The sequence below is a fragment of the Pteropus medius genome, unplaced genomic scaffold (genome assembly GCF_902729225.1).
Source record: "Pteropus medius unplaced genomic scaffold, Ma_sr-lr_union100, whole genome shotgun sequence".
Taxonomy (NCBI): domain Eukaryota; kingdom Metazoa; phylum Chordata; class Mammalia; order Chiroptera; family Pteropodidae; genus Pteropus; species Pteropus medius.
The window spans coordinates 724245-746072 of NW_024352000.1; the positions used below are offsets into that span (position 1 = coordinate 724245).

General features: G+C 56.4%; 2 protein-coding genes across 4 annotated transcripts; one reads left to right on the forward strand and one right to left on the reverse strand.

Moving 5' to 3' along the window:
* Nucleotides 1–1698: 1698 nt before the first annotated feature.
* Nucleotides 1699–16110, forward strand: DEF8 (differentially expressed in FDCP 8 homolog). 3 transcript variants are annotated; one of them, XM_039846583.1, is made up of 12 exons: nt 1699–1774; nt 5546–5679; nt 6387–6484; nt 7813–7962; nt 8851–8992; nt 10214–10378; nt 11032–11159; nt 11244–11357; nt 12085–12165; nt 12901–12990; nt 13111–13220; nt 14308–16110. In XM_039846583.1, exons 2-12 carry the CDS (start codon nt 5556–5558, stop codon nt 14408–14410), a joined length of 1305 nt encoding a protein of 434 aa, XP_039702517.1. In that variant the 5' UTR covers nt 1699–1774; nt 5546–5555; the 3' UTR covers nt 14411–16110. The 3 variants fall into 3 exon arrangements, with proteins under 3 accessions (XP_039702517.1, XP_039702516.1, XP_039702518.1); XM_039846582.1 differs by having other exon boundaries at nt 1700–1774; nt 12850–12990; XM_039846584.1 differs by lacking the exon at nt 1699–1774 and adding an exon at nt 3964–5068 and having other exon boundaries at nt 12850–12990.
* A 796-nt stretch (nt 16111–16906) lies between these two features.
* Nucleotides 16907–21817, reverse strand: CENPBD1 (Putative CENPB DNA-binding domain-containing protein 1). Its single transcript, XM_039846581.1, has 2 exons — nt 20648–21817; nt 16907–20269 (listed from the first exon to the last, which is right to left on the reverse strand). Exons 1-2 carry the CDS (start codon nt 21183–21185, stop codon nt 19557–19559), a joined length of 1251 nt encoding a protein of 416 aa, XP_039702515.1. The 5' UTR covers nt 21186–21817; the 3' UTR covers nt 16907–19556.
* Nucleotides 21818–21828: the final 11 nt, after the last annotated feature.

The following is a 21828-nucleotide window of genomic DNA, read 5'->3' on the forward strand; positions in this document are numbered from 1 at the left end:
GGCTGTCCTCAGGGGCTGCGACAAGTGCTCAGCCTAGGCGGGGCGGTTTATTGCTCCCGATAGCATATTCAGAAGCATCAAGATTTGAACCTACCCTCCATCCAAGCACACTGAGGCAAACACTGAAAACAGCGCAGATGTTCATCAGCAGGTGAGTGGATAAACTACCTGTGGCCCCTCCACACCATGGATTACACGACTGACAACCACCACCACATGAATGGGTCTCAGAATAATTAAGCTGAGTGAGAGGAGCCAGTGGGAATAAAGAGCACAAAATAAGAGGACATACACCTCTAGAAAATTCTAGAAAATGCCACATAGTGGCAGAAAGCAGCTACCGGCCGTTGCCTGGGGATGCGGTGGGGCAGGGAGGGACTGCGAGGGGAGTAAGGAGATGACCATGATGGCGGATAGGCTGACGGCCTGAGCACGGGCCAGTGCTCACCAGACGCACACCAAGGCGCATGTCGCCTCCTGTGTGTCCACCACACTTCGTTGACGCGGTTAAGAGAACAGAGACTCCCAGCAGCTGCCATCTCACCGCAAATCAAGGCCAAGCGCCCGCGCGGCCCGCAGCCTCCCCGTCTCCCGCCCTCTCCTCCCACTTCCCCTGCGGCCGAGCTGCTCCCCGCCAACGTGCTTGCTGTGTGCGGGGCCCCAGACTCTCGGTTCCCTGGGCCTTCTCGCCGAGGCTCCCCTTCCCAGTGCTTCCCCCCAGCTCTGCGGTGCCTCTTCCCTTCCCACCCTTTGGGTCTTGAGCTCGGTGTCCTCCTCCCCTGACCTTGTTTCTACCTTGTCACCCTTTTTATTTCCTTCTTAGCACTCGTTACATCTGCTCTTAATTTGCACCTTTGCTTATTTTCTGCTGGCTCCTTGAGTACTGGGACCTTGTCTGTCTCCTCACCTCTGTGTCACAGAGCCTCAACTGAGGCCTGGGTCAGCAGAGTCAGCTCCGCAACTGCTGCTAACACGCATTTGTGCAGAGGGCCACCTGCCTGCTGGGACCTTCTTTCTCTCAGGGCCCGCATCGCCCAGGCTCCCTTCCCTCCCTCAGTCCGTGTAGCTAGGCGCCTACAGCGTCCAGGCTCATTCCAGGCCTGAGGCAGTGAGGAGCAAACAGAATCCGAGCTTGCAGCCCCCTGGTTCCAGTGGGAATGGGGTGGGGGTGACAATGAGTAAAATGAGAATGCATGAGCCAGTGATGAGGGTGGCAGAGGGGAACAAAACAGGGAGTGGGGGAAGTAGGAGAAGCTCCCAACGCCGGCTTCTCCCACCCCATCCCCCCGCCCTCCACTGAGCAGCCCCCGACCTGGCTCGGCGCCAGCCTCCCGCTCTGTAAAATGCGCAGAACGCCAGCGCTGTCCTCCCTCCCCAGCTGCGAACACCACACAGGCCCGCGCAGGTGGCAGTGCGTGAGGGAGGGTGGCTGCCTCTCCAGCAGATTCTCTTTTCCTTTTTTCCTCCTCACTCCCTGGGGTTTAAAAAAATATTAAACACCACCATTTTAAAAGTGTGAATTCAGTTTAAAGCCGGGCTTTTGTAATTACGGAATATCTAGGAAACGCAGCCCCTTCCCACACCATCCTGAGCAGGCGACACCAAGTGTCACCCATTTCCCAGAGCGGGTCGTGGAGGCTGCGGGGCGCGCAGACTGCGGGCGGCGTGTCATGAGCCTCCGGGCCGCAGGTGGCAGCAGCGGGCGGCGGGGCCGGATACAATGTTGCGAGGGCGGCGGGGCGGGTTACAATGTAGCCGGGGCGGCGGCGGTCAGGTGAGCGGAGGAGGGGGGCGCCCAGGCGGGTCGGTGAGGGGCGGGGGTGCTGGGGGTGGAGAGAACCGGGCTCTGGGCCCTCGGTGCCCACTCGGCCTTCGGCGACCCGGAGCTCGGGGACCTTTCTTTCCCGGAGCGACACCGAGGGCACAGGGGGTGAGGGACCTGCCCGAGGCACCCACTCACTCCCTAGGAGGGTTCAGACCCGCGGGGTCTGGACGCCCACTTTCCGGTTCTCACCCCAGCGAAGACGCGTTGGTGGCCTCAGCTGTCCCCCACCTCACTCGGGCAGGGCTTAGCTCCCCAGACGAGGAATGGCCTCCCCAGGTGACACTGTCACCTCTTCCTGCGGTCAGCGCGCTCTGTCTGTGGACTTTGGGGTCCCATGGCTGTGCCCTCCTCCACCGATGCTGGGTCGTTCTGAGCCTCAGTTTTCTCACCTATGAAATGGGCAGGGTGGCAGAGGAGGCCTGCCCCCATGTGGGCTGGTTAGTGATGGTGCATACCTACTGTTGTGGGCAAAGGCGGGGCAGGTATGTTTGGGGTTGGCTGGGTCCCTGAGGCTAGCGGTCACTCTGCCAGGCTTCAGTGGCAAACGATCCTTAAAGGGACAGTAGCCCCGCCCCTGCCGGGTCCTGGCAGGCCTCCTTCCAGGGATGAGCCTCCGGGCCGCAGGTGGCATGTGTTCCCCGCTGCCCGCTCCAGGGAGAATTCTAGGGGCCTCCGGTGGTGCTGGGGCCGAGCCCCTGGCAGGACGTGTTTGGTGGTGGCGAGCGCCCCTGAGCTTCAGCCCCGGGTCCCTCAGCTCCCGGGCAGTCCCTGGCCCTCATTCTTAGGCTCCCTTTAATTGCTGAGTCGGTAGGGGCAGTCTTGGGAGGAGGGCAGAGTGGGCAGCAGCAGGTGTTCTCTATTCCTGACCGTTCCCCTGCGAGGCCAAGCCTGAATTCTGGGTGCCCCTGGTGTGGCGGTGGGGCTGGCTGGTGCACTGCACCCCCTGAACCCATGTGTGGGAACATCGTGTCTGCCCTGAGGGAAATATGATTCCCCAACTTGGCAGGAGGGAAACTGAGGCTGAGAGAAGTCAAGCGGTCCCACTCATTGGGTCATCCAGGGCCCCCGTGCCAGGCCTGGGGCTGGCACTGCCCACGAGGAGGTGAACAAAAGATGCTTTTTCCTGGGAGTGGGCAGCCCAGAGGAGAACTTCTGGGGGGAGCTGGGGGGCTCCTGCCTTTGGATTCCTCTGCCATGTTTTAGAGACCCCTGGGGGGCTGGTCATCACATGAGGACAGTGACAGTTTGCTCGGTAGCAGCTCTGGGCTCTGGGCTTCACTGCCATATACAAACATGTAGGCCTTTCGCCCACCCTGGGAGGTAGGCATTCTCCCTAATTGATGGGCAGGAAAATGGGCACGTGTAGCTCGTCAGTGCGAAGGCCAGAGTCTAAATCGAGGCTGCCTGATTCTTGACAATACTAGTGACAGTGATGATAATATGTCGTGCCCGGTGTTTACTGGATGCTCGCCATGTGTTCAGAAGTTTTATTGCCTAATTTAATTTTAACAGTAGGTGCTGTTATTACCCCTATTGGAAATATGAGAAAACAAAAGCAAAGGAAGGGTCAGGCATCCGCCCAAGGTCACACAGCCGGGAGCTTACAGAGCTAGGACACTGCAGTACAGGGCGGGGTCGTGTTATCACCACAAGGTAGTGGGCGTGATCAGTCGGGATCTGTTTTGGTTTCAAGAGACAGAAATCTCTCTCCCAATAACAGTAGTTTAAACAGAAGTTTATTTCTTTCCCTTTTGAATGAAGCTGGGGGTAAGCAGCTCAGGGCTCTATGTCACAACCCAAGGTGGCTGCTCCAGCTCCACCCATTACATCTGCATCCCAGCTAGCAAGAGGCAGAGGGAGGGCTTGGGCTTCGCTCTTTTTAAGAACAAGTCCCAGAAGTCTCATGGGATCTTTCTGTTTACATCTTATTGGTCAGAACATCTAGCTTCAAGGAAGCTGGGAAATCACATAAGCTGAAAATCAGGGTTCTCCACTGTCAAAGAAAAATCAGACCTGGACGGTTGTTACAACAGTAGAAACAGACTACTCAGGACCATTGCTAAGGGTGGCCGAACTGACCTAATGGGGTCTTTGCTGAAGGCAGGCCGGGGAAAGCCGACGTCTGGGGTGGGTAGCAGGAACGAGGAGCCCAATCAGATAAGAGGGCAATCAGGTATCGGGGGGGGGGACTCCTGCCAAACGGACTTCGCAGAATTTTTGCCAGAGCTGGGTTTACAAGGAGGGGCACAGACGGGCCTAGGAGAAGGTTCGGGAGCCTGAGTCAAGTCGGGCCAAGCAGAGAGTCTGTGTCACCACTCAGGAAGAAGGGGCGAGTGAATCCCAGATGGCTGAGTCTCCCCTGCACTCTGGGTGCTTCCTAGGACACTGTGGCATCTGCCATGGAGGTGGGGCTGGGGTACTGGGCCTCAGTGTGAGCCGCCCAAAGCCATCAGGTAATAAGATGGACCTTGAGCCCGTGGCACCTGTGACCTCTGGGCTTGGCCTGGGGCAGGCAGGCAGTGGGTGCTGCGCTCTGCCAGACTGAGACTCTCCCCGACATGCCCAGCACAGAGGCCAGACAGGCAGGACAGGTCCTGCAGGTGCTGTGGGAGTTCCTGGCCCAGGTGCAGGACAGCTGGCACTGGGCAGGGGTGAGGGGTACCCAGCAGGGCTGTCTGTCCCCTCTGGGCTTAGTTCTTACTTGGAAGGAACAGATAGTAGACATAGGATTGTCTTTTATAATGATGAATTATTTCAGCCTGTAAACAGGTGTACAGAAAGCATATTTAACAGCCAGGCACTTACTACAAAGCTTTAAAAAAACCTCTCTGACTTCCTGTAAACCTGTCCATAGAGGGAGAGAGGCTAAGGCGCTCAGCCCAGCCATTTAGGTGGGTGCCTGGGGTGGACACTCCCACTCCAGCCCAAGCCCTCCCTCTGCCAGGAGCCATCAGCCCTGTGTGCCCAGTGTGCTGAGCTCCAGGGAGGGGACACAGTGCCAGGCAGTGAATGAAACACTTCTGCTTGTTGTCTGGGACCCAAGGTGTGAGGCCACCCCTTGACTCAGGCCCCGTAGGGCATCGGCGGGAACGCAGGCCAGTGCGGCGCAGGCAGCGGCGGGGCCTCTGTGGGGCACTGGTGAGACGGGCTCTGCCCAAGGCCACACTGCGGGTGGCGGAGAAGGCCTGGGCCCTGCACCGGCTCCAGTGTCCAGCCTTGTGCTCCGATGGCCGTCGCCGACTGGTATGTTCAGGCACTGTAGCTTTGGGGTGTTCTGACAGGAAAGGGGTGACTTGGTCCGGGGGCCCGGAGTGAGGAAGGCATGTGTCACGGGGTCTGTTGAGCCTTTTGTTCTCGTGGGCCGCGAGGCCATAGCTGGACCACAGCCAAAGGACCCTGTGCTGGGAGCCAGGGGGCCCGGGTTCCAGACTGTCTGGCTAAGTCAGGCTGAGCCAGGTCTTGCTTCTAGCCCTGCCCACCCCCTCTGCATGATGGGAGTATGCTGGATGTCGCGGAGTGCCGCCACGGGGCAGGGGGCGGAAAGGGGGCTGAACTGGTCTGGGGAGGGGCTGAGGATGGAGACCGTGGTGTGGGGGCCTTCTCCCAGACCCCCCTGGGGAGTGGAAGAGGCATCCGCTCTGAAAGCCCAGAAACGCGGAGGAGACAGGCACGGTGAGCGCGGGGGCTGGATGCTCACCTCTGCCTCATCCCGGCCCGCAGGTGGGGTGCTATGGAATGTGATGAGAAGCTGGCCCGGTTCCGGCAGGCCCACCTCAACCCCTTCAACAAGCAGCTGGGACCAAGGCAGCATGAGCAGGGGGCCGGCGAGGAGGCCCCAGACGTGGCTCCTGAAGGTGGGTGTCCAGGGAGGCCCGAGTGGCCATGACACCTGCCCCCGCCCTCTCTTCCTGGGCTTCCGAGAGCTGGCACTATGCTGGCTGCTCCTTTTCTCCATAACACAAACGACTTCCTACCTGTTTTGTCCTTTACTTTTTTCTGCCTCCTTGTTAGGACGAACACTCCTGAGGGCAGGGATTTGTGACTGCCTTGTCTCTGCTGTGGCGCAGGCCCGGCTCACAGCAGCCCCCCTCAGGGAACACTTGGGGCGTGAACTCAGTGCTGAGTGCTGGGGGACAGGGCACCTGTCAGGGTGGCAGCGCCCAGAACTGCAGGCGGAGTCGATGGGGTGCGTGCGCAGCAGTGACCTGGAGCCCACACGGGGGCTCAAGGACTCTGTGTGCAGCACCCCCTCCCACGGCCTTTCTGGGATCCAGTCGGGTTTTTAGGGGTACAGCCTTACGGACCTTTTTTAGCACCTTGGTCGTCTTCTGTGTCTTCTTTGAATGGCTCTTTGTTACCTGCACAAGGGTACAGCTCCTTTGCAAATGGCAGGTGCCAGGGCAAGGCCAGGCTTCTCTTGGCACCTCCTGTGGGCTCCCTGAATCCCTGAGCACCCCACCCCTGGCCAACCTCGCCCCCTCGTGGGGGAAGGGCAGACTGACTTTTCTCTCTCTGTTGTCCTCACCCCTGGTCCTGCGCCCCTCCCCTGCGCTCGCTCCAGAGGTCCTGCCGGAGCTGCCCCCTGTGGAGCCAGAGTTCCACTGTGCTGAGCGTGTGATGGATCTCGGTCTGTCTGAGGACCACTTCTCTCGCCCCGTGGTAAGTAAGGTTCAGGGTCTGGGGTGACACTAGGTGAGCACCCAAGCTGTGAGGAGCCACCCATTCCCTCATCAGCCCACCCTTGGGCACTGGGGCCATGTCTATCTCAGCCAGGGTTCCTGGGCCTCGAATCTGAGGCCCCTGTGACATCTGATCCTAGCCATGGAGACAGGCTGGACCTGGCGTTTGGTGGCCTGAGGCCGCCGTTCTCATGTAGGGCTGCTCCAGTCCCCTACACTCCAGGTTCTCGTGGAGCAGACGGGAGGGCTGACTTCTCTAGGGACCTAGGGAATCTGGCAGACCTGCTGTGGGGGACGGGAGGGCGTGGAGGGAGGAGAGTCCGGCCTGCTTCCCACCACACTTGGCTCCACAGGGGCCACACGCACATGTTCTACACTTTGTTCCTTGGAAACCTTATTTGAAAAAAAAAAAAAATACAAGGGCTTCAATGATTTTAAACAAAAAGTTTGAAAATCTTTTAGTTTTATTCAAACTGCCTCCAGTTTTCATTTGAGAGAAACATTATAGTAACATTAAAATTTAACTTAAGTCAAAAAAGATTCACCCAAAATCCCCAAGTTCTAATTTGCTTTCACTTTGTACGTGGCCTTTAGGCTTTGCCGGCACAGATAAGTATTTCATTTGTGTGTTTGTGTCTTTACTATGACTTTTTTGACGCCCTCCCATGAGCTGCACAGCGAGCTCTAAGAGGAGGGGTTTCACCTCCTTGGGCCTGGTCTTCTGGCCCCCAAGATAGCTCCTGAGGGCAGCGACACCCCTTCCGGGGCACAGTCAGCCCCAGCTCCCCAGCTCTTAGGCCTGAGCCTGTGTTCCCTCCTCTGTGGCAGCAATGTTCTGAGTCCAGGGACTGTGCTGGGCCCCAGACCTGGGTCACTGCGAGGTGCTGTGGCCATTGGTGAGGGGATGCCCGGGGTGTCTGTGGCTTGGCGATTGAGCTGGAGGCCACTTCCTCTGCTTCGTGATGGGCGAGTGGCATTTCCCCAGCTCTTACCCAAGAGGCAGCTCTGTAGAAGTAAGAGAAGTAGTATAGCTAGAAAAACGATATTGTTTTTAAAAAGGAAGTTGTGTTTTGAAAAACATCCTGAATTAGGTCTTCAGGTCCCGCTGGGGGCAGGCAGTGTGGGGAGGTTCCTGCCCGTGCCGCTAACCACCCTGGGCCTCAAGCAGGTTCTTGACCTGGCCCTTGACCCGTTCTGTGCAAGTGAGGAGCAGGAGGCCTGCTCTGTGCCTAACCGTCTGTGAGGATGTGCCTGGCCTGGCCGGGCGGGCAGTGGGGCGAGATGTGACCCACGTGCCCCCCCCCCCAGGGTCTGTTCCTGGCCTCTGACATCCAGCAGCTGCGGCAGGCCATTGAGGAGTGCAAGCAGGTGATCCTGGAGCTGCCTGAGCACTCGGAGAGGCAGAAGGACGCCGTCGTGAGGCTCATCCACCTCCGGCTGAAGCTCCAGGAGTTGAAGGTGGGCAGTTCCAGGGCCCGAGGCGGAAGATGACCGGAAGGGCCAGGACAGGGACACAGGACAGGGACACGGCGCTCTTTCATTTCCTGTGCAATGACTTCCCTATCAGTCTGATCTTAATCAGCCAGTCCTGGGTCACATGCCCACCCCTGACACAGTCATGGCGACTGACTGGCCAGTCCTGGGTCACGTGCCCCCCACTAGAGCACGTAGGTGAGGTAAGTCTCACCTTGAACCACGCGACTTGGGGTAGGGAGTCCTGAAGGTGATAACCGTAGAGGTATTGGATCCTGAAGGCCAGAAACCACAGGTGTCCATGATGCAATCCTCGAGTCTGCACTCTGGCTTGGCTGCCACCGTGTCCCTGTACTAGCTCCTGAGTCCCTAGGAATTTGGAAAGTGGAATCCTTGTTAGGATAGAAGTAAGGCTATGATAACAAAGACACTGCAAAATACAGTGGCTTACAGGAACTAGAGGTGTAATTTTACTCATGTTGAAAAGCCGTAAGTGTAGGTGGTCTGGGGTCCAAGGGGTTGCAGCCCCAGGGTCAAGGGGCTGCCAGGCCCTGGAAGCCCATCCACATCTGGGTCTGCGCTCAGGCAGAAGGAAATGGGTAGGAGGGGCCAAGCAGGGCACGTCAGTACCGCTCACGTGCCCATGGCCCTAACAGAGCAGCCCCTGGGTGTGAGGGTGCAGGACAGGCCGTCTGCAGTCCGGGTGGGCCAGGCCTGGCTGATCGCTGGGCTGTTCTGTTGCTAAGGAGAAGAAGGGCTGTGACCTTGAGAGACACTCACAGTCTTTGTTACCAGTGGTGTGTGGCAGACAAAAGTCAAGGGGCTTGTGTGAAGCCCGGCTCTCCCACGACCCCTTCTTGGGCCTTTCTCCAGGACCCCAATGAAGATGAGCCCCACATCCGAGTCCTCCTCGAGCACCGCTTCTACAAGGAGAAGAGCAAGAGTGTCAAGCAGACCTGTGACAAATGCAATGCCATCATCTGGGGGCTCATTCAGACCTGGTACACCTGCACAGGTGGGCCGAGACCCTGACCGGCTCGTCTGTGTGGGCAGTTGGGTCCCGGGCCGGGTAGAGACCCGGCAGGTATGCTCCCGTTTCGGGCTGCGTGCAGGTGAATTCCGTACAGTATCCTCGGTACTCCTGGGGCCCAGGGCAGGCTGCGGGTGCACAGGGATGAAAGACCCACCCGCCTTCACTGGGGCACACCCACATCTGTGCGTCCAGCACAGCAGCCACGAGCCACACGTGGCTATTCAAACTCAAATCTGCATGGATTCAAAGGAGCATTTAGTTTCTCATCTGCGCTGTTGGCATCACAAGCACTCGGTCCCACAGGAGGTCAGTGTAGAGGGAGCCAGTCCACAGTCGCACCGAGCCCCATCAGGTGATGCTGTTCTGGAGCGGGGACCAATCAGTAAACGACGCAGTGTGTGAGACAGTACCGTCCAGTGAGGAAAAATAAGGAAAGGGAGTAGCACGTGTCCGGGAGTCGGGTGGCCTGAGAAAGCATCACGTGATGTTTAAGCAAAACCGTGGAGGCCAGGAAGCAGGCCAGGTGTGCATGTGGGGAGGAAGGCCCCTGAGGTGGCTGTGTGCGGTGACATCGGTGAGGGGCAGAGAGCCGCATGGCTGGGGCATCGCGTCTGAGAGGCCTGGCGAGGGACACAGGGATGGCGGCCTCCGCGCGTGCTGCACACACAGGCGCTGACAGCCGCTGGCTGCTGAGCTGAGCATAGACTGGAGGGCTGCAAAGGCGGGAGTGGGAGTGGGGGCGTGACAGCCCCCTAATCAGGGGGAACAAGAAGGCCACCAGCTGAAGAACTATCTGAAGGGCTGGAAACGGAGTGCAAGAGAGGGGTTGGGATGACGTCACAATTTTTAGTGCCAGCAGGTGGGGAGATGGAGTTGCTGAAGTCTGAGGCAGGAGGGCTGTGTCTGGGGTGGGTTTGGTGAGGGAGAGCCAAAACCCCATTCAGGCAGCTTGCGGTTGAAGCCATGTCGGCGTCCAGGTGGGAGTAGCAGGTTGGCCCTGGGCTTTTGAATCTGGAGTTCAGGGCAAGATCTGCACATCCCTCTGGGCAGGGCTCAGGGGTAGGGACCGAGGGCTCCGCAGTGAGACATTCTCGGAGTGGTCTGTACACTGGGGTACAGCCCCCGGGGGTCCTGCAGCTGAAGGCCCGCCCGGGGTGAGGATGCCCCCTGCTTCTAAGAGGCAGTTGTTGGTCCCCACCCCAGGGTGTTCTTACCGCTGTCACAGCAAGTGCTTGAACCTCATCTCCAAGCCCTGTGTACGCTCCAAAGTCAGCCACCAAGCCGAGTACGAGCTCAACATCTGCCCGGAGGCGGGGCTGGACAGCCAGGGCTACCGCTGTGCAGAGTGCAGGGCGCCCATCTCTCTGCGTGAGTGCCGGAAGGGCCAGGCCGTAAGGGCCAGGGCTGCGGGAGGCTGTTCTGGGCAGGGGGGGACCCGCCAACAGCTGGGTGACAAAATGGGAAGAACCAGGTAGCTAAGGCCAGCATGGCTGCTGCAGACAGTGTCTCTCTCTCCCTGGGAAGCGACAAGGGGCTGTTATGGCACCTTGTCACTTTCTACTCAGGCAGACCGGTTTAGCCTAGGTCACCTAGGAGTTCCACTGGGCTGGACCTGTACTCAGCCCGCGGGTGTGCGGCCGGCAGGGCCCACCGAGACAGGGAGTAGGAAAAGCACACAGTGTTCACACACGTGCCACATGGCAGGCCTTCTTATCTACTGAGGTTAATTTGTGGGGTCCCCTCAGTAGTCTCGGGGAGGCAGGCTTATTATTGTCCCATTGTATGGATGGTGGGGCAGTGAGGCGCCCGGACGCACCTGAGCTGTCTGTCCTGGCTGAGAAGAGGCCGAGGCAGGTCTGCGGGTGGAACCCAGCCCGCGGGATCTTTTTCTCGTGTTGCGTGGGCACAGCTGGGAGATGGGACCAGCGCCATGGCCCACCCTTGCGTGTGCGCGCGCATGTGTGAGGGGCCAGGGCCTTGACAGTAGCCCCGACTTCATGACGACCTCCCCGCCCCCGCAGGGGGCGTGCCCAGCGAGGCCCGGCAGTGCGACTACACCGGCCAGTACTACTGCAGCCACTGCCACTGGAACGACCTGGCCGTCATCCCCGCGCGCGTGGTGCACAACTGGGACTTCGAGCCCCGCAAGGTGCGGCGGGGGGGAGGGGGCGGCGCCTGCAGGCTGGGGGCGGGGCCGGTGCCGTGCTGCAGCTGCGCAGTCTCGCCCCCGCAGGTGTCCCGCTGCAGCATGCGCTACCTGGCGCTGATGGTGTCTCGGCCGGTGCTCAGGCTCCGGGAGGTCAACCCTCTGCTGTTCAACTACGTGGAGGAGCTGGTGGAGATCCGGGTGAGGCCGCGGTGCCGGCGCCGCTGGGGGCCGGGCGTGGGCGTTGGGGTGGGGGCCTCAGCTCTCCTCCCATGTAGAGACAGTAAAGCCATGTCCGCTCGCAATGTCATGCCGGACTCAGAGGCGTTTTGAAATTTTTGAGTAGCCACATACTTTTTACTTAAAAAAGTAAAAAGCAGGTAAAATTTGTAATAATATATCTTATTTAACCCAATATACCCAACATAATCAGTGTACATTATTGAGACATTACGTTGTTTTTCTTTCGAATTCCTGTGTATATTCTACACTTAGGCGACCTCATCCCGCCCAGCCATGCGCGACGCCCAGGACTTAGCGTGGTGGCGGCCTGTCTGCCAAACCAGCAGGAGAGCAGGGTGGCTCTGGTGGGGTGGTGACAAGGGTCTGGACCTCATTTAAAGGGGAGGGGATTGAGGCGGAGCCTGTTGACACTGGGGCGGCGGATGGGAGCTGCTCAGACCCTCGTGTGGGATAGAGCGACTGAGGACGAGGGGGCCTTGGGGTCCTGCCTGGCCTGGCAGCTGTGGTTTGAACTTGAGCTTAGCTGGAGCCCTCAGCTCTGGGCCGGTCCTGGGGGTGTGAAGGTATTGACCCGGAGCGCAAGGCGAGACGCTTCCGATAGAGCCAGCCCAGGGCCAGACCCGCGGCCTCCGGGAAGTGCCGGGTGCGGCCCTGGCCTGGCAGCCACTGCCCCTCCTGCCCGCAGAAGCTGCGCCAGGACATCTTGCTCATGAAGCCGTACTTCATCACCTGCAAGGAGGCCATGGAGGCACGCCTGCTGCTGCAGGTCAGGCCGCCTGCTGGGGGCGGGCGGGTCCTGGGGAGGGCATGTGGGAAGCAGCCAGACAGGCGAGGGCGCCTCACACCCAGGTCCCTCGAGATGGCGCCATGGCTCGTGTGCGTCATGCCTCTGGCACAGGGTCTTCCGCACCCTGTGGCAGGAACACGGTCTAGCATAAGCAAACAGGCATCCTACCCACAAAAGTGCGCTCTGATGACATAGCGTGGGAAGTACGGAGGGGCACAGCTGTGGTCTCTGCGGCCTTTGCGTGGATCTCCATGCAGTGGACCAGGTGCGGGCTGGCCCAGGTCGACCACAGAACACATTTCCAAGGCTCACCCACTTATCTGTTTGACAAATGCTCACCGAGTACCTGCTATGGGCAGACATGTCTTGGGAGTGGGGGACAAAACGAGACCCTTGTCCTCATGTCAGGCTGTGCCCTGTGGGTGGGGAGGACAGGAAGAATAAGCAGCACTGCGGGAGTGGTGGGGTAAAGCAGGGGAGCAGGGGAGTGTGGACGAGGTAAAGCAGGGGAGCGGCCGGGATGTCGGGGCGGTAAATGGGATCAGGACCCTGGGGAAGTGCCAAGTGCCAGGCAGCGGTGGGGTGAAGCTGGGGCCAGGAGCCGCAAGGTGGCCAGCGAGGCTGGAGAGGCTGCGTGAGTGCAGACACTCGCTGGGCCCGTAGCTCCAGGACCGGCAGCACTTTGTGGAGAGCGACGAGACCTACTCCATCCAGGACCTGCTGGACGCACACACAGGCCGCCTGGGCTGCTCACTCACCGAGACCCACACGCTCTTCGCCAAGCACATCAAGCTTGACTGCGAGGTGGGCGGCTCATCGCAGGCCGGCGGCTCCCTGCTCCCAGCCCTGAGGGTGGGGAGGGCGACGGGTGTGGCCTCCGGTGCCCTTCCGAGCAGCGCTAACCGGCGCTCCCTCCGCCCCCAGCGGTGCCAGGCCAAGGGCTTTGTGTGTGAGCTCTGCAGAGAGGGCGACGTGCTCTTCCCCTTCGACAGCCACACGTCCGTGTGCAGGGACTGCTCCGCTGTCTTCCACAGGTTGGTGCGGCCCCAACCCCCACCCCCAGCTGGGAGCCTGCCTTGCTGCCGTGGGGGGAGGGGGACCCCTGCAGCGCGGCCTCTGCTACCGGATTCTCACAGCCCTGAGATGTGGACTTAAGTCCCTTTAAGTCCCGGCGTCTGTGACTGAACTGGAAGTTCCATCAGGAACAGGCGCCTGTGGGCTGGGGACAGGGTGTAGCAGCCTGGGCCAGGACGCACCAGGCCACCTGCTTCCCTTCTCCAGGGCTGACGTCGCCGTCCCACGCTCAGCAAAGGCCAGCGTCGCCTAAATGTTCTAGTTCTGGCACTTCTAGTGTCTCAGTGATTTTTTCCTTCAAATTTCTCTAGGCTAAAATAATACTTAACAGTTTGTTTATTAAGTGCTTAGGTTCAAACAACTTAAGCATATGGAACTAAAGACTTACTGGATGTTTGGGAAAATAACACGCATAGGTTGGAAGAAAAATATTTTAATTCTTTAATAAGCACAATTGCTAATAATAGGTGTCCACCTGCTGGGCCCTGCACAGCCTCTCACACTGGACGCAGATAGGACAGCATCCCCCACTTCTGTCCGCACTGACTGTCGCCCGCCACTCACCGTGTGTCAGGGCAAAGCTGCGTCTCAGCCCTGCGGAGCTGGGGTCGCTGTTCAGAGGGGCTGCTACAAAAACTCACATGGAAACTGATCTCCCTTGAGCTGGCAGTTTGCATGGGGTCTGACAGGTCAAACACTGCTGTGTCCCCTTCGGAAGTTTAGCGCATGGGACGCTAAGCCCCTCCAGTGCCCTAGCTACAGACCCTGCACGGTGGATATAAGACCGGGTAGGGGCATTGAGTCACAAGGAGCTCTGAGCAGGAAGGTCCTTGTCAGATGGTGACAAGGTGCCCAAGCATAGGCCTGGCAGGTACACCTGGGTGCAGACCCTGCTTGTGCCCTTTGGAAGAAACCGTGCCTCAGTTTCCCCAGCTCTAGAAGGGTATCGGGACCTGACTTAGGAAGCTTGTGAAGACTCACCGGTAGGATGTCACATGCAGAGAGCCCTGCCACACCCCGGAGTCTGACTCTGTCTCCTGTCCCCAGGGACTGCTATTACGACAACTCTACCACGTGCCCCAAGTGTGCCCGGCTCACTTTGCGAAAGCAGTCGCTCTTCCAGGAGCCTGGTCCGGACCTGGACGCCTAGAGCGACGGGTGCCCCTCCCAGGCCTGTCGGCAACCACCCTGCTGGTCGATGCGAAAGTCAAGGTGTTTTGTGCTCTGGAGACCCCTAGGGTGCAGCCCTTGGACCTACCACCCCATGCTGGGCACAGCACCACGAGGACGGTCACCCTCAGGCACTTGCTGGGACGCGGGGCTGTGCCTGGCTGTTTCCTGGGTGTGCTGCTGTGAGGGCCAGAATGTGCCCCCTCTCCCACGGCGGGGCTCCATGGGAGGGGAGTTGAGGGGGGTCTTGTCTCCCCTAAGGGGCCACCCTGGAAACCGTGGAGGGCTTCGGGGGAGTGGCCGGCAAGACCCAAGGGTGCTGGCGGCATACACCCAACCTTGTCTCTGGGGTCTTCTGGCCATCCCTGGCCAGGCCTCCCGAGGTCTCTAGAGGAGGTTAGAGAGAGGACAGGGACTGGTTGGCAGGGCCAGTCCGGGGTTACCGGTCCCATTTGTGCAGCGTGGAGAGAAGGGCCACGGAGCTCTCCCCAGCGTAGACCGGCCGCTGTGCCCGCCTGGGCCCAGGCCAGCTTACCCCATTGCTCCGAGCTGAGTGACTGGGAGTCCAGCCCAAAGAGGCTGTCCTGCTTCCAGGTGTGCCCTAGAAAGGTTCCAGGTAAAGTGAGAAGGTTGGTCACGGTTGGCTGGAGTGGCCTCTCTGGGGACCAGGTCTGTCTGAGGCCTGTGCTGCTGCTACGGTGCCTGTGGAAGGCCGGGGCAGCTCAGAGACCACCACCAGGGGCCGCGGGGGACCTGAGGTCAGGCACTGGGAACATGTGCCAGCAGGAAGCCTGGAGCCCAGGAAGGAAGACCCGGGATGAGGCGTGCGAGGTCCCCCAGCCTAGCAGACAAAGTGGCCCCTGGATGTGGGACAGGACTCACAGCTCTTAGGGGAGGGAGCTGCAGCCAGCCGTGACGTCTTCTGGAATGCTCCATGTTTTGGAGACCCTGTGCCGAGGGGAAGGTTCGTGGGGACAGGGCATTTCAGGGCACAGCTTCCCACTCTGCCCTGCCCTGGGCTGTGCTTGGTTGTCACACGTAGGCAGTGGGTGGTGCCAGGGAACATAGCCACTGAGGATCCGTCACCTTCGACTGGGAGGCCCAAGAAGAGGTGCCTCAAGCAGCAGAAGGGCCCGCTCAGCTTGCCGGCCGACGCAAGGGGCAGGCGAAGACTGTCACACAGCGGCTTTTCAGGCAGTGCTCTTTCCGTCTGTTCTGACCTATCTCGGTGGGACAGTGAGAAGCGAATACCGTTGTGGGATCAACACCAGGCCCTTGGTCTGCTCCCCACCCCCCACCCCCCACCTCCACCGGGCTACATCACATTTCTGTCGTGGGGACATGAGCTAGGCATTCCCAAATTTACTGTATGATCAACACGTTCCAGTTACAATCAATGTCCAGAAAAAACGTGACTGCGCTGGTATTTGCTGGACAGAACTGGCTCCCTTATGTTTTTAGCTCCCCAATTACTTCTCCGAACACCTTTTCTGCACCGACCCTATCTGGATGACAGAGTCTCCGAACAGAATCATGGGTGGTCTTTCTGAGACCACAGCACCGTTAACAAGAACCCACTGAGGAAGCAGTTTGCACAGTCAGCACCTCAGAAGAGCAGCAGGGGACACCCAGCTGTAAGGAAGCTGCAGCCACTGTCTCATTAAATCTGTGTTCTCTGGACTCTGGTGTGCACGGTGAATTGGGGACAAGACAGGATTTGTTGACATGTGAACCAAGCAGGCTTAGGGAAAGCCCACAGCCTTCCCATCCTATGGGGTAGCGTGTCACTGGTTTGGGGAGAAGTGTCTCTTGCGGGGCGAGGAGCACAGACCCGTCAGGCGGGCCCGAGTGCTCTGATGTCGCTGAGCCTCCGTTTCCTCTGAGGTGGATGAACACGCACACTGCACCCCACGGGCTTGCCTTGGCCCTGGGAGGTGCCGAGTGGCATGCCGAGACAGCTCAGCAAATGGCGCTGTGTCATATTTCCAGAGTCCGTGTCGGGGAGGGGTCGTCCCCTTAACCCAGTGCGACAACGAATCGCAGGTCCGGCTCCCAGCAGCCTGTCCATCCTCATGACCTAGGCCACTAAGGGCCCTCACTGCAACTCCAGGCCATTCTCATCACACTTGGACTTCAGGAAACCACCCCACTCCCAAATTACATCCAAACCTCTGGACACATACATTTTCTGCAGAGATGTGAGCTACAGTTTTGACCAGGATCTCAAAGGGGCAGTGATCCAGAAAACCTCAATCTCTGCTTCACGAGATATCTGTGCATCATCCATATCCAGCTGCAGCCCAGGTAGGCTGACAGCAACCCTATTCCTAAAGAAACCAGAGCATTTTGCAGGACACACGTAGAGGGTGGGAGAGGCTGGCTGTGGGTTTGGTGGGTAAGGACAAATAACTAAAGCTCTACCTTGGATATTACGTGGACGATGCAATCTTCTGCCCTTTTAGGTTATGAAACAGTATTCTTTTAACATTTTTATTTTGACAAACTTAGATTTACAGAAATGAATCCATCGCCTGGATTCCCGAAATGCTAACATTTTGACACATTCACTTTATACTTTCTCCACACACTTTTTTTTGGGGGGGGGAATCATTTGACAGTAAGTTGCAGAGATGATGCCCCTTCATCTCTGAATAGTGACAAGTATCACTCGCAAACAAGGATGATATCTTACATGGACACAGTGCAATTACCAAAAACACCAGGAAATCTACATTGATGCAACACCATTATTCCTACGACTACCCACGTTCGGAACTTGCCCTGCACTTTTCGTCTCTTCAACCTTCCTACATCCGGGAGGCTACGTGACACTGACATATCGGAGCAGCCCAGGCTAAACGTTTTGAAGAGTGGCCTTCGAAGTGGGTTCTGATTGGATTCGGGCTTTCGGTGGGAATTCCACAGAGGTGATGCCATGTCCTCCTCAGCATGTCACCTGTCCTGTTGGTGGAGATGCTGGCTTGGACCCGTCTCCGGTGCCCTGTCATCCTGTAGGTACTCGCGCGCTCTCTAGCATCACAAGGTGTTCTCAGCTTATCCTGTGCTTTCCCAGCCCCGGCCCCCAAACCAGCCATTTCTCCACAGAGCCCAGTACCTTTCAGTGGAGAATGGTGTTCAGTGAACAGGATGTGGTCGCTGGGGATGCTATGCCCATTACCACAGAGCTGCCACTGTTTCCACGTCCTAGTACCCTCCATCTATATCTGTTTGTCTATAAACACATTAAAAGCCATGAATTCACAGATACTTCCAATTTCAAAACAGCACAAGATTCTTTTTCTCCCGTTTGCATATTTGTGACTCCCTTCCTTGCCAGTGAGAAACCTGGCCCCATTATCCACAACGTATCTACTTGCTCAACCCTGAAACACACAAAGTACTTTCAGGATTGCTAAAAAGCAGCCCACTAGACTTTCATCTTCGCCTAGAGTTCCTTTTTGTCTTTAGCTGAGGCCATACAGTAAAAATGCACTGTTCCAAATTTACTTGGGTGTGTCCCCTGCTTCACTGTGGTAGTTAATGTGAAATACAGTTCTGTTCGCATATTCCATTTCATGTTTTACTTCCCTATCCTTGTTTATTTTTGTTTGTGTGATATATTAACATGGTTCCCAAAGTCAGAACTTTACAAAAGCTCCTCGGCCACGTGTCATCCACCTCTCCGTTCCTTGGACCCTAGTCTCTGGTTTCTCTTTCCATGTTTCTTTTTGCACAAGTTAGTAAGATACATGTATATATTTTATTTCCCCTTTTCTCCACAAAGGTAGCACACTACATACACTCTCGTGTGTTGATTTTTCAATTAATAACATGCCCTGGGAACGAGTCCCCATCAGTTCAGGCTCCTTCCTGTTCCACCTCCGTCAACGCCACTTACATCTGTCACACACCCGACTGTGCGGCGCTGCCATTCCGGTTGACACCTCTTCCACATATGAACTTTCAGGGCATGTCCCAGCTTTTGCAGTTACAAACAAGGCAGCGATAATCTGTGCTCGTGCATTTTCTTTTGTTGGAGGTGTATATTTAGAGTGTAACCCTAAAGGTGGGCTTCCCAAATCAAAAAACATCTATTTTTTATCGGTGTCTAATGCCCCTCCACCGGGTTCTACCAGTTTATGTTCCCACCAGCAACATATTGAGAGCACCTTTGAGAGTTACCCCACTACCTCACCGACGGAATGTGCAGTCATGCTTTCTGATTATTTACCAATCTGATTAGTGAGAAATGGTATCTGTGTATCTTTAATTTGCATTTCTCTAATTATGAGTGAGGTCAAATTTCTTTTTTATGTTTCAAGATCTAATTTATGAATCACATATTCTGTCCTTTTCTGTTGGATTTTTGGTCTTTTTTTCTTCTCAATCTTCACAAGTTCTTCATGTATCAGGGATATTAGCCCATATGAGATATGTTGGAAATATATTCCTTCCAGTTTGTCAATTGGCTTTGACATTGTTTGTAGTGTCCATGCCCACCCCCCACCCCCGCCTGCCCCAGAAAGGTTTTGTTTTGTTTATATTTTTATATGGCCAAATTAAGCTTTTTATTTCATCTGGATTTGGAGTCACAGAAAACCTTCCCCACACCCAGGTCCGAAGCATCGGCCCGTACTGGCAGTACTTCTGTGGTTTCAGTTTTTACGTGTAGACCCCTGATCTGTTGTATTCTTATGTGTGCTGTGAGATATGGATCTAATTTTATCTTTTTCCAAATGGTTAACAAGTTGTCCTGCACTATTTTCAAAAAAGTCTATCTGAACCTATTTCTGGACTTCCTATTTTACCCCACAGGTCTAACTATTACGCTGCTTTAATTACAGATGCTTTACAGTGTATTTTAATGTCTAGAAGGGCTGGTTTCCTCACTTTGGTTTTTAAAGAAACGTTTTCCTGGACATTCTAACATGCAATTTTTTTAAAGAACATGTTTAAATACAATTTTAATGACAAAATTTGATACTCTCAAGCATCAAAATGAAAACACCAGAAGCAGGGTTTCCGGGGACGCTCAACGCCTGGGAGCGGAGGCGTGGCTGGGCCTCACCCGCGGTCTCGTTTCCGGCTTCCTGATCCGCTGCGACTTACACACACTGAAAAACCACCTAAGACGGTTGCTTCGAGCACCGCTTTTTCTCACTGTACAATTCCCTGTAGCAGGTTACTGCATCATTGATTGCTCTTGAGACTTTCAGTTTCCACTCATCATCGTGGCTGCAACTGGTAAGGACCTGCAAGCCAGCCTCAAAGTGTGAGAAGGCGGCCGCGAGCTGTCTCGTGGTGAGCTGGCGCAGGGCAGGTGCAGCGTCCTCATTCCCCTCCTGTCCCGCTGGCTCCCGGTCCAGCTGCATCAGTCCCTCATTGGAGAGAGCCTCCTCATGGGACCGTAGCAACTGGTCCACATCAGCTTCTACGATCTCTTCAAAAGCAACAGTCCTGGCAAGGGTCACAATGTTCCGTCGAAGCCGTGCAATGTTATCTGTTTGGGACACACTCTGAGACTGAACACACTGGGGCCAAATTTTCTCCCACACGCTATTCATCGTTGCTGGTCTGAGTGCCTCCCACGCTACTGCAATGTTGTCCATGGCATCCATGATGTTGTAGTTCCTCCAAAACTCCCTGATCACAGCTGTGTCCTCCCCGTCTGTTGCTTCTAGGATGTGCTCAAAAGTCCTTCTCAGGTAATGAGCTTTGAAGGTAGAAGTTACACCCTGGCCCATGGGCTGGACTGAGTCCGCTGTACTGTCATGAAGATACTCCACTCTCACGTTATCGGACAGATCACTCAAGTTCGCTGGGTGGCATGGTGCACTGTCTAGGATGAGCAACGCTCTGTTGGTTAAATTATTTTGGGCACAGTATTTTTCAACGGCAGGGCAAAAAAAGGATGTGAACCATTCATGAAAAATGCTCCTGGTCACCCAGGCCTTTTTGTTTGAGCGCCAGATCACTGGCAGATTGGGCTTGGAGTACCCCTTCAGAGCCGTGGGGTTTTCTGAGTGGTACACCAATAAGGGCTTCAACTTAAAGTCCCCAGCTGCATTGCCACCAAGAAGCAGCATCAAGCGATCTCTGGATGACTTAAACCCTGGCTCAGCCTTTTCTTCCACAGAAATAAATGTTCGTTCAGGCATTCTCTTCCAATAAAGCCCTGTCTCATCTACATTAAAAACTTGCTGGGGGGTGTACTCACCTTCTTCGATGATGCTTTTCAGCACTTCTGGGTATGTGTCCTTGTTGCCAGGAGCTATGCTGTCTATCTTGAAGTGGGGCAAACAATGGCGCTCCTTGAATCTCACAAACCAGCCTTTGCTTGCACTAAACTTTTCTTTTTGAGAGCTTTCGCCTTGTTCTCGCTGTAAGTCATCAAACAAACTCTTAGCCTTTTCCTGAATAATGGTGACACTCAGTGGCATGTTTCGCTGGCTCTGGTCTTCAAGCCACACATGCAACAACCGCTCCATGGTCTCCATGACTGCACTTCGATGGCGAGTCAACCGAGAGGCTCTTAAGGGAGTAGCTATTTGTGAACTCGCTTTGATTTTTTCTTTATTATCTCGGATTGTCGCCACTGTGGAGACAGCAAGGCCTAAGGCCTTTGCGATTTGGCTGAGCTTTTCACCCACTTCAAATCGTCTTAACACTTCTAATTTTATGTCGAGGGTAATTGCTTTACGCTCCCTTTTGGCACTCGAGATAACCGTTGCATTTAGGGGCCTTTTCGCGGGCATCCTTGCCTCCAAAACCTAATAAAATCACAGCAGTCTCTGGTGCAAGGAGGCCTGTGGTCACTCAAAGCTCCCTTGCAGAACCTGCCAAACAGAAATCGGGGCAGGGAGGAAGTGAGGCCTGACGTCCCTGGAGACGTGGGCGACCACAGGCTGGCCTAGCCCCATTGCCCAGACTCAAGCTGTTTCATTCTCGACTCTGGCAGGCAGCCTGGGCCTCTGGTGTCCATCAGTGTCCCAATTCCTCGAAGCACAGCTTCAGGCAATCAAAACCGGCGTGGTTTCTGTCATCCACAGAACAAAAACTCGTGAAGGGGAATAATGCTGTACAGCACACGCCGAATCAGTCCCTTTGTTCACGAGGGTTACCGGAGTAGCACTCCAACCCGTTTGCAGAATAACTAACGGGACGGCAGGACCCGCCAGCGGGGCTTTTCTGAGCTCCGCCCATGGAGGACCCCGGAAATACGTGTCCTTGCAGATGCCCGATTTCAAATAAGTCTAAAGGCGCTGGGCATTCTCTTAGGACATAGCCAGAATCGTCCTCTGGGGTTTCTACGCTCAGCTGTCTGTGTAGGGCAAGGCAGCCCATGCTCAACCCCTTAAAGAGTAAGGCGATGGAGTAGACACCTAAGGAGAGGTCCCC

Excerpts from the sequence above, each read along its gene's own strand:
- DEF8 (XM_039846584.1), top strand. Across the intron at positions 5,680-6,386 it reads CCCAGACGTGGCTCCTGAAG|AGGTCCTGCCGGAGCTGCCC; the intron begins GTGGGTGTCCAG and ends CGCTCGCTCCAG. Across the intron at positions 13,221-14,307 it reads TGCTCCGCTGTCTTCCACAG|GGACTGCTATTACGACAACT; the intron begins GTTGGTGCGGCC and ends TCCTGTCCCCAG.
- CENPBD1 (XM_039846581.1), bottom strand. The coding sequence starts at position 21,185 with ATGCCCGCGAAAAGGCCCCTAAATGCAACGGTTATCTCGAGTGCCAAA. Across the intron at positions 20,270-20,647 it reads GAAAAGCATCATCGAAGAAG|ACAGTGCACCATGCCACCCA; the intron begins GTGAGTACACCC and ends TGCTCATCCTAG.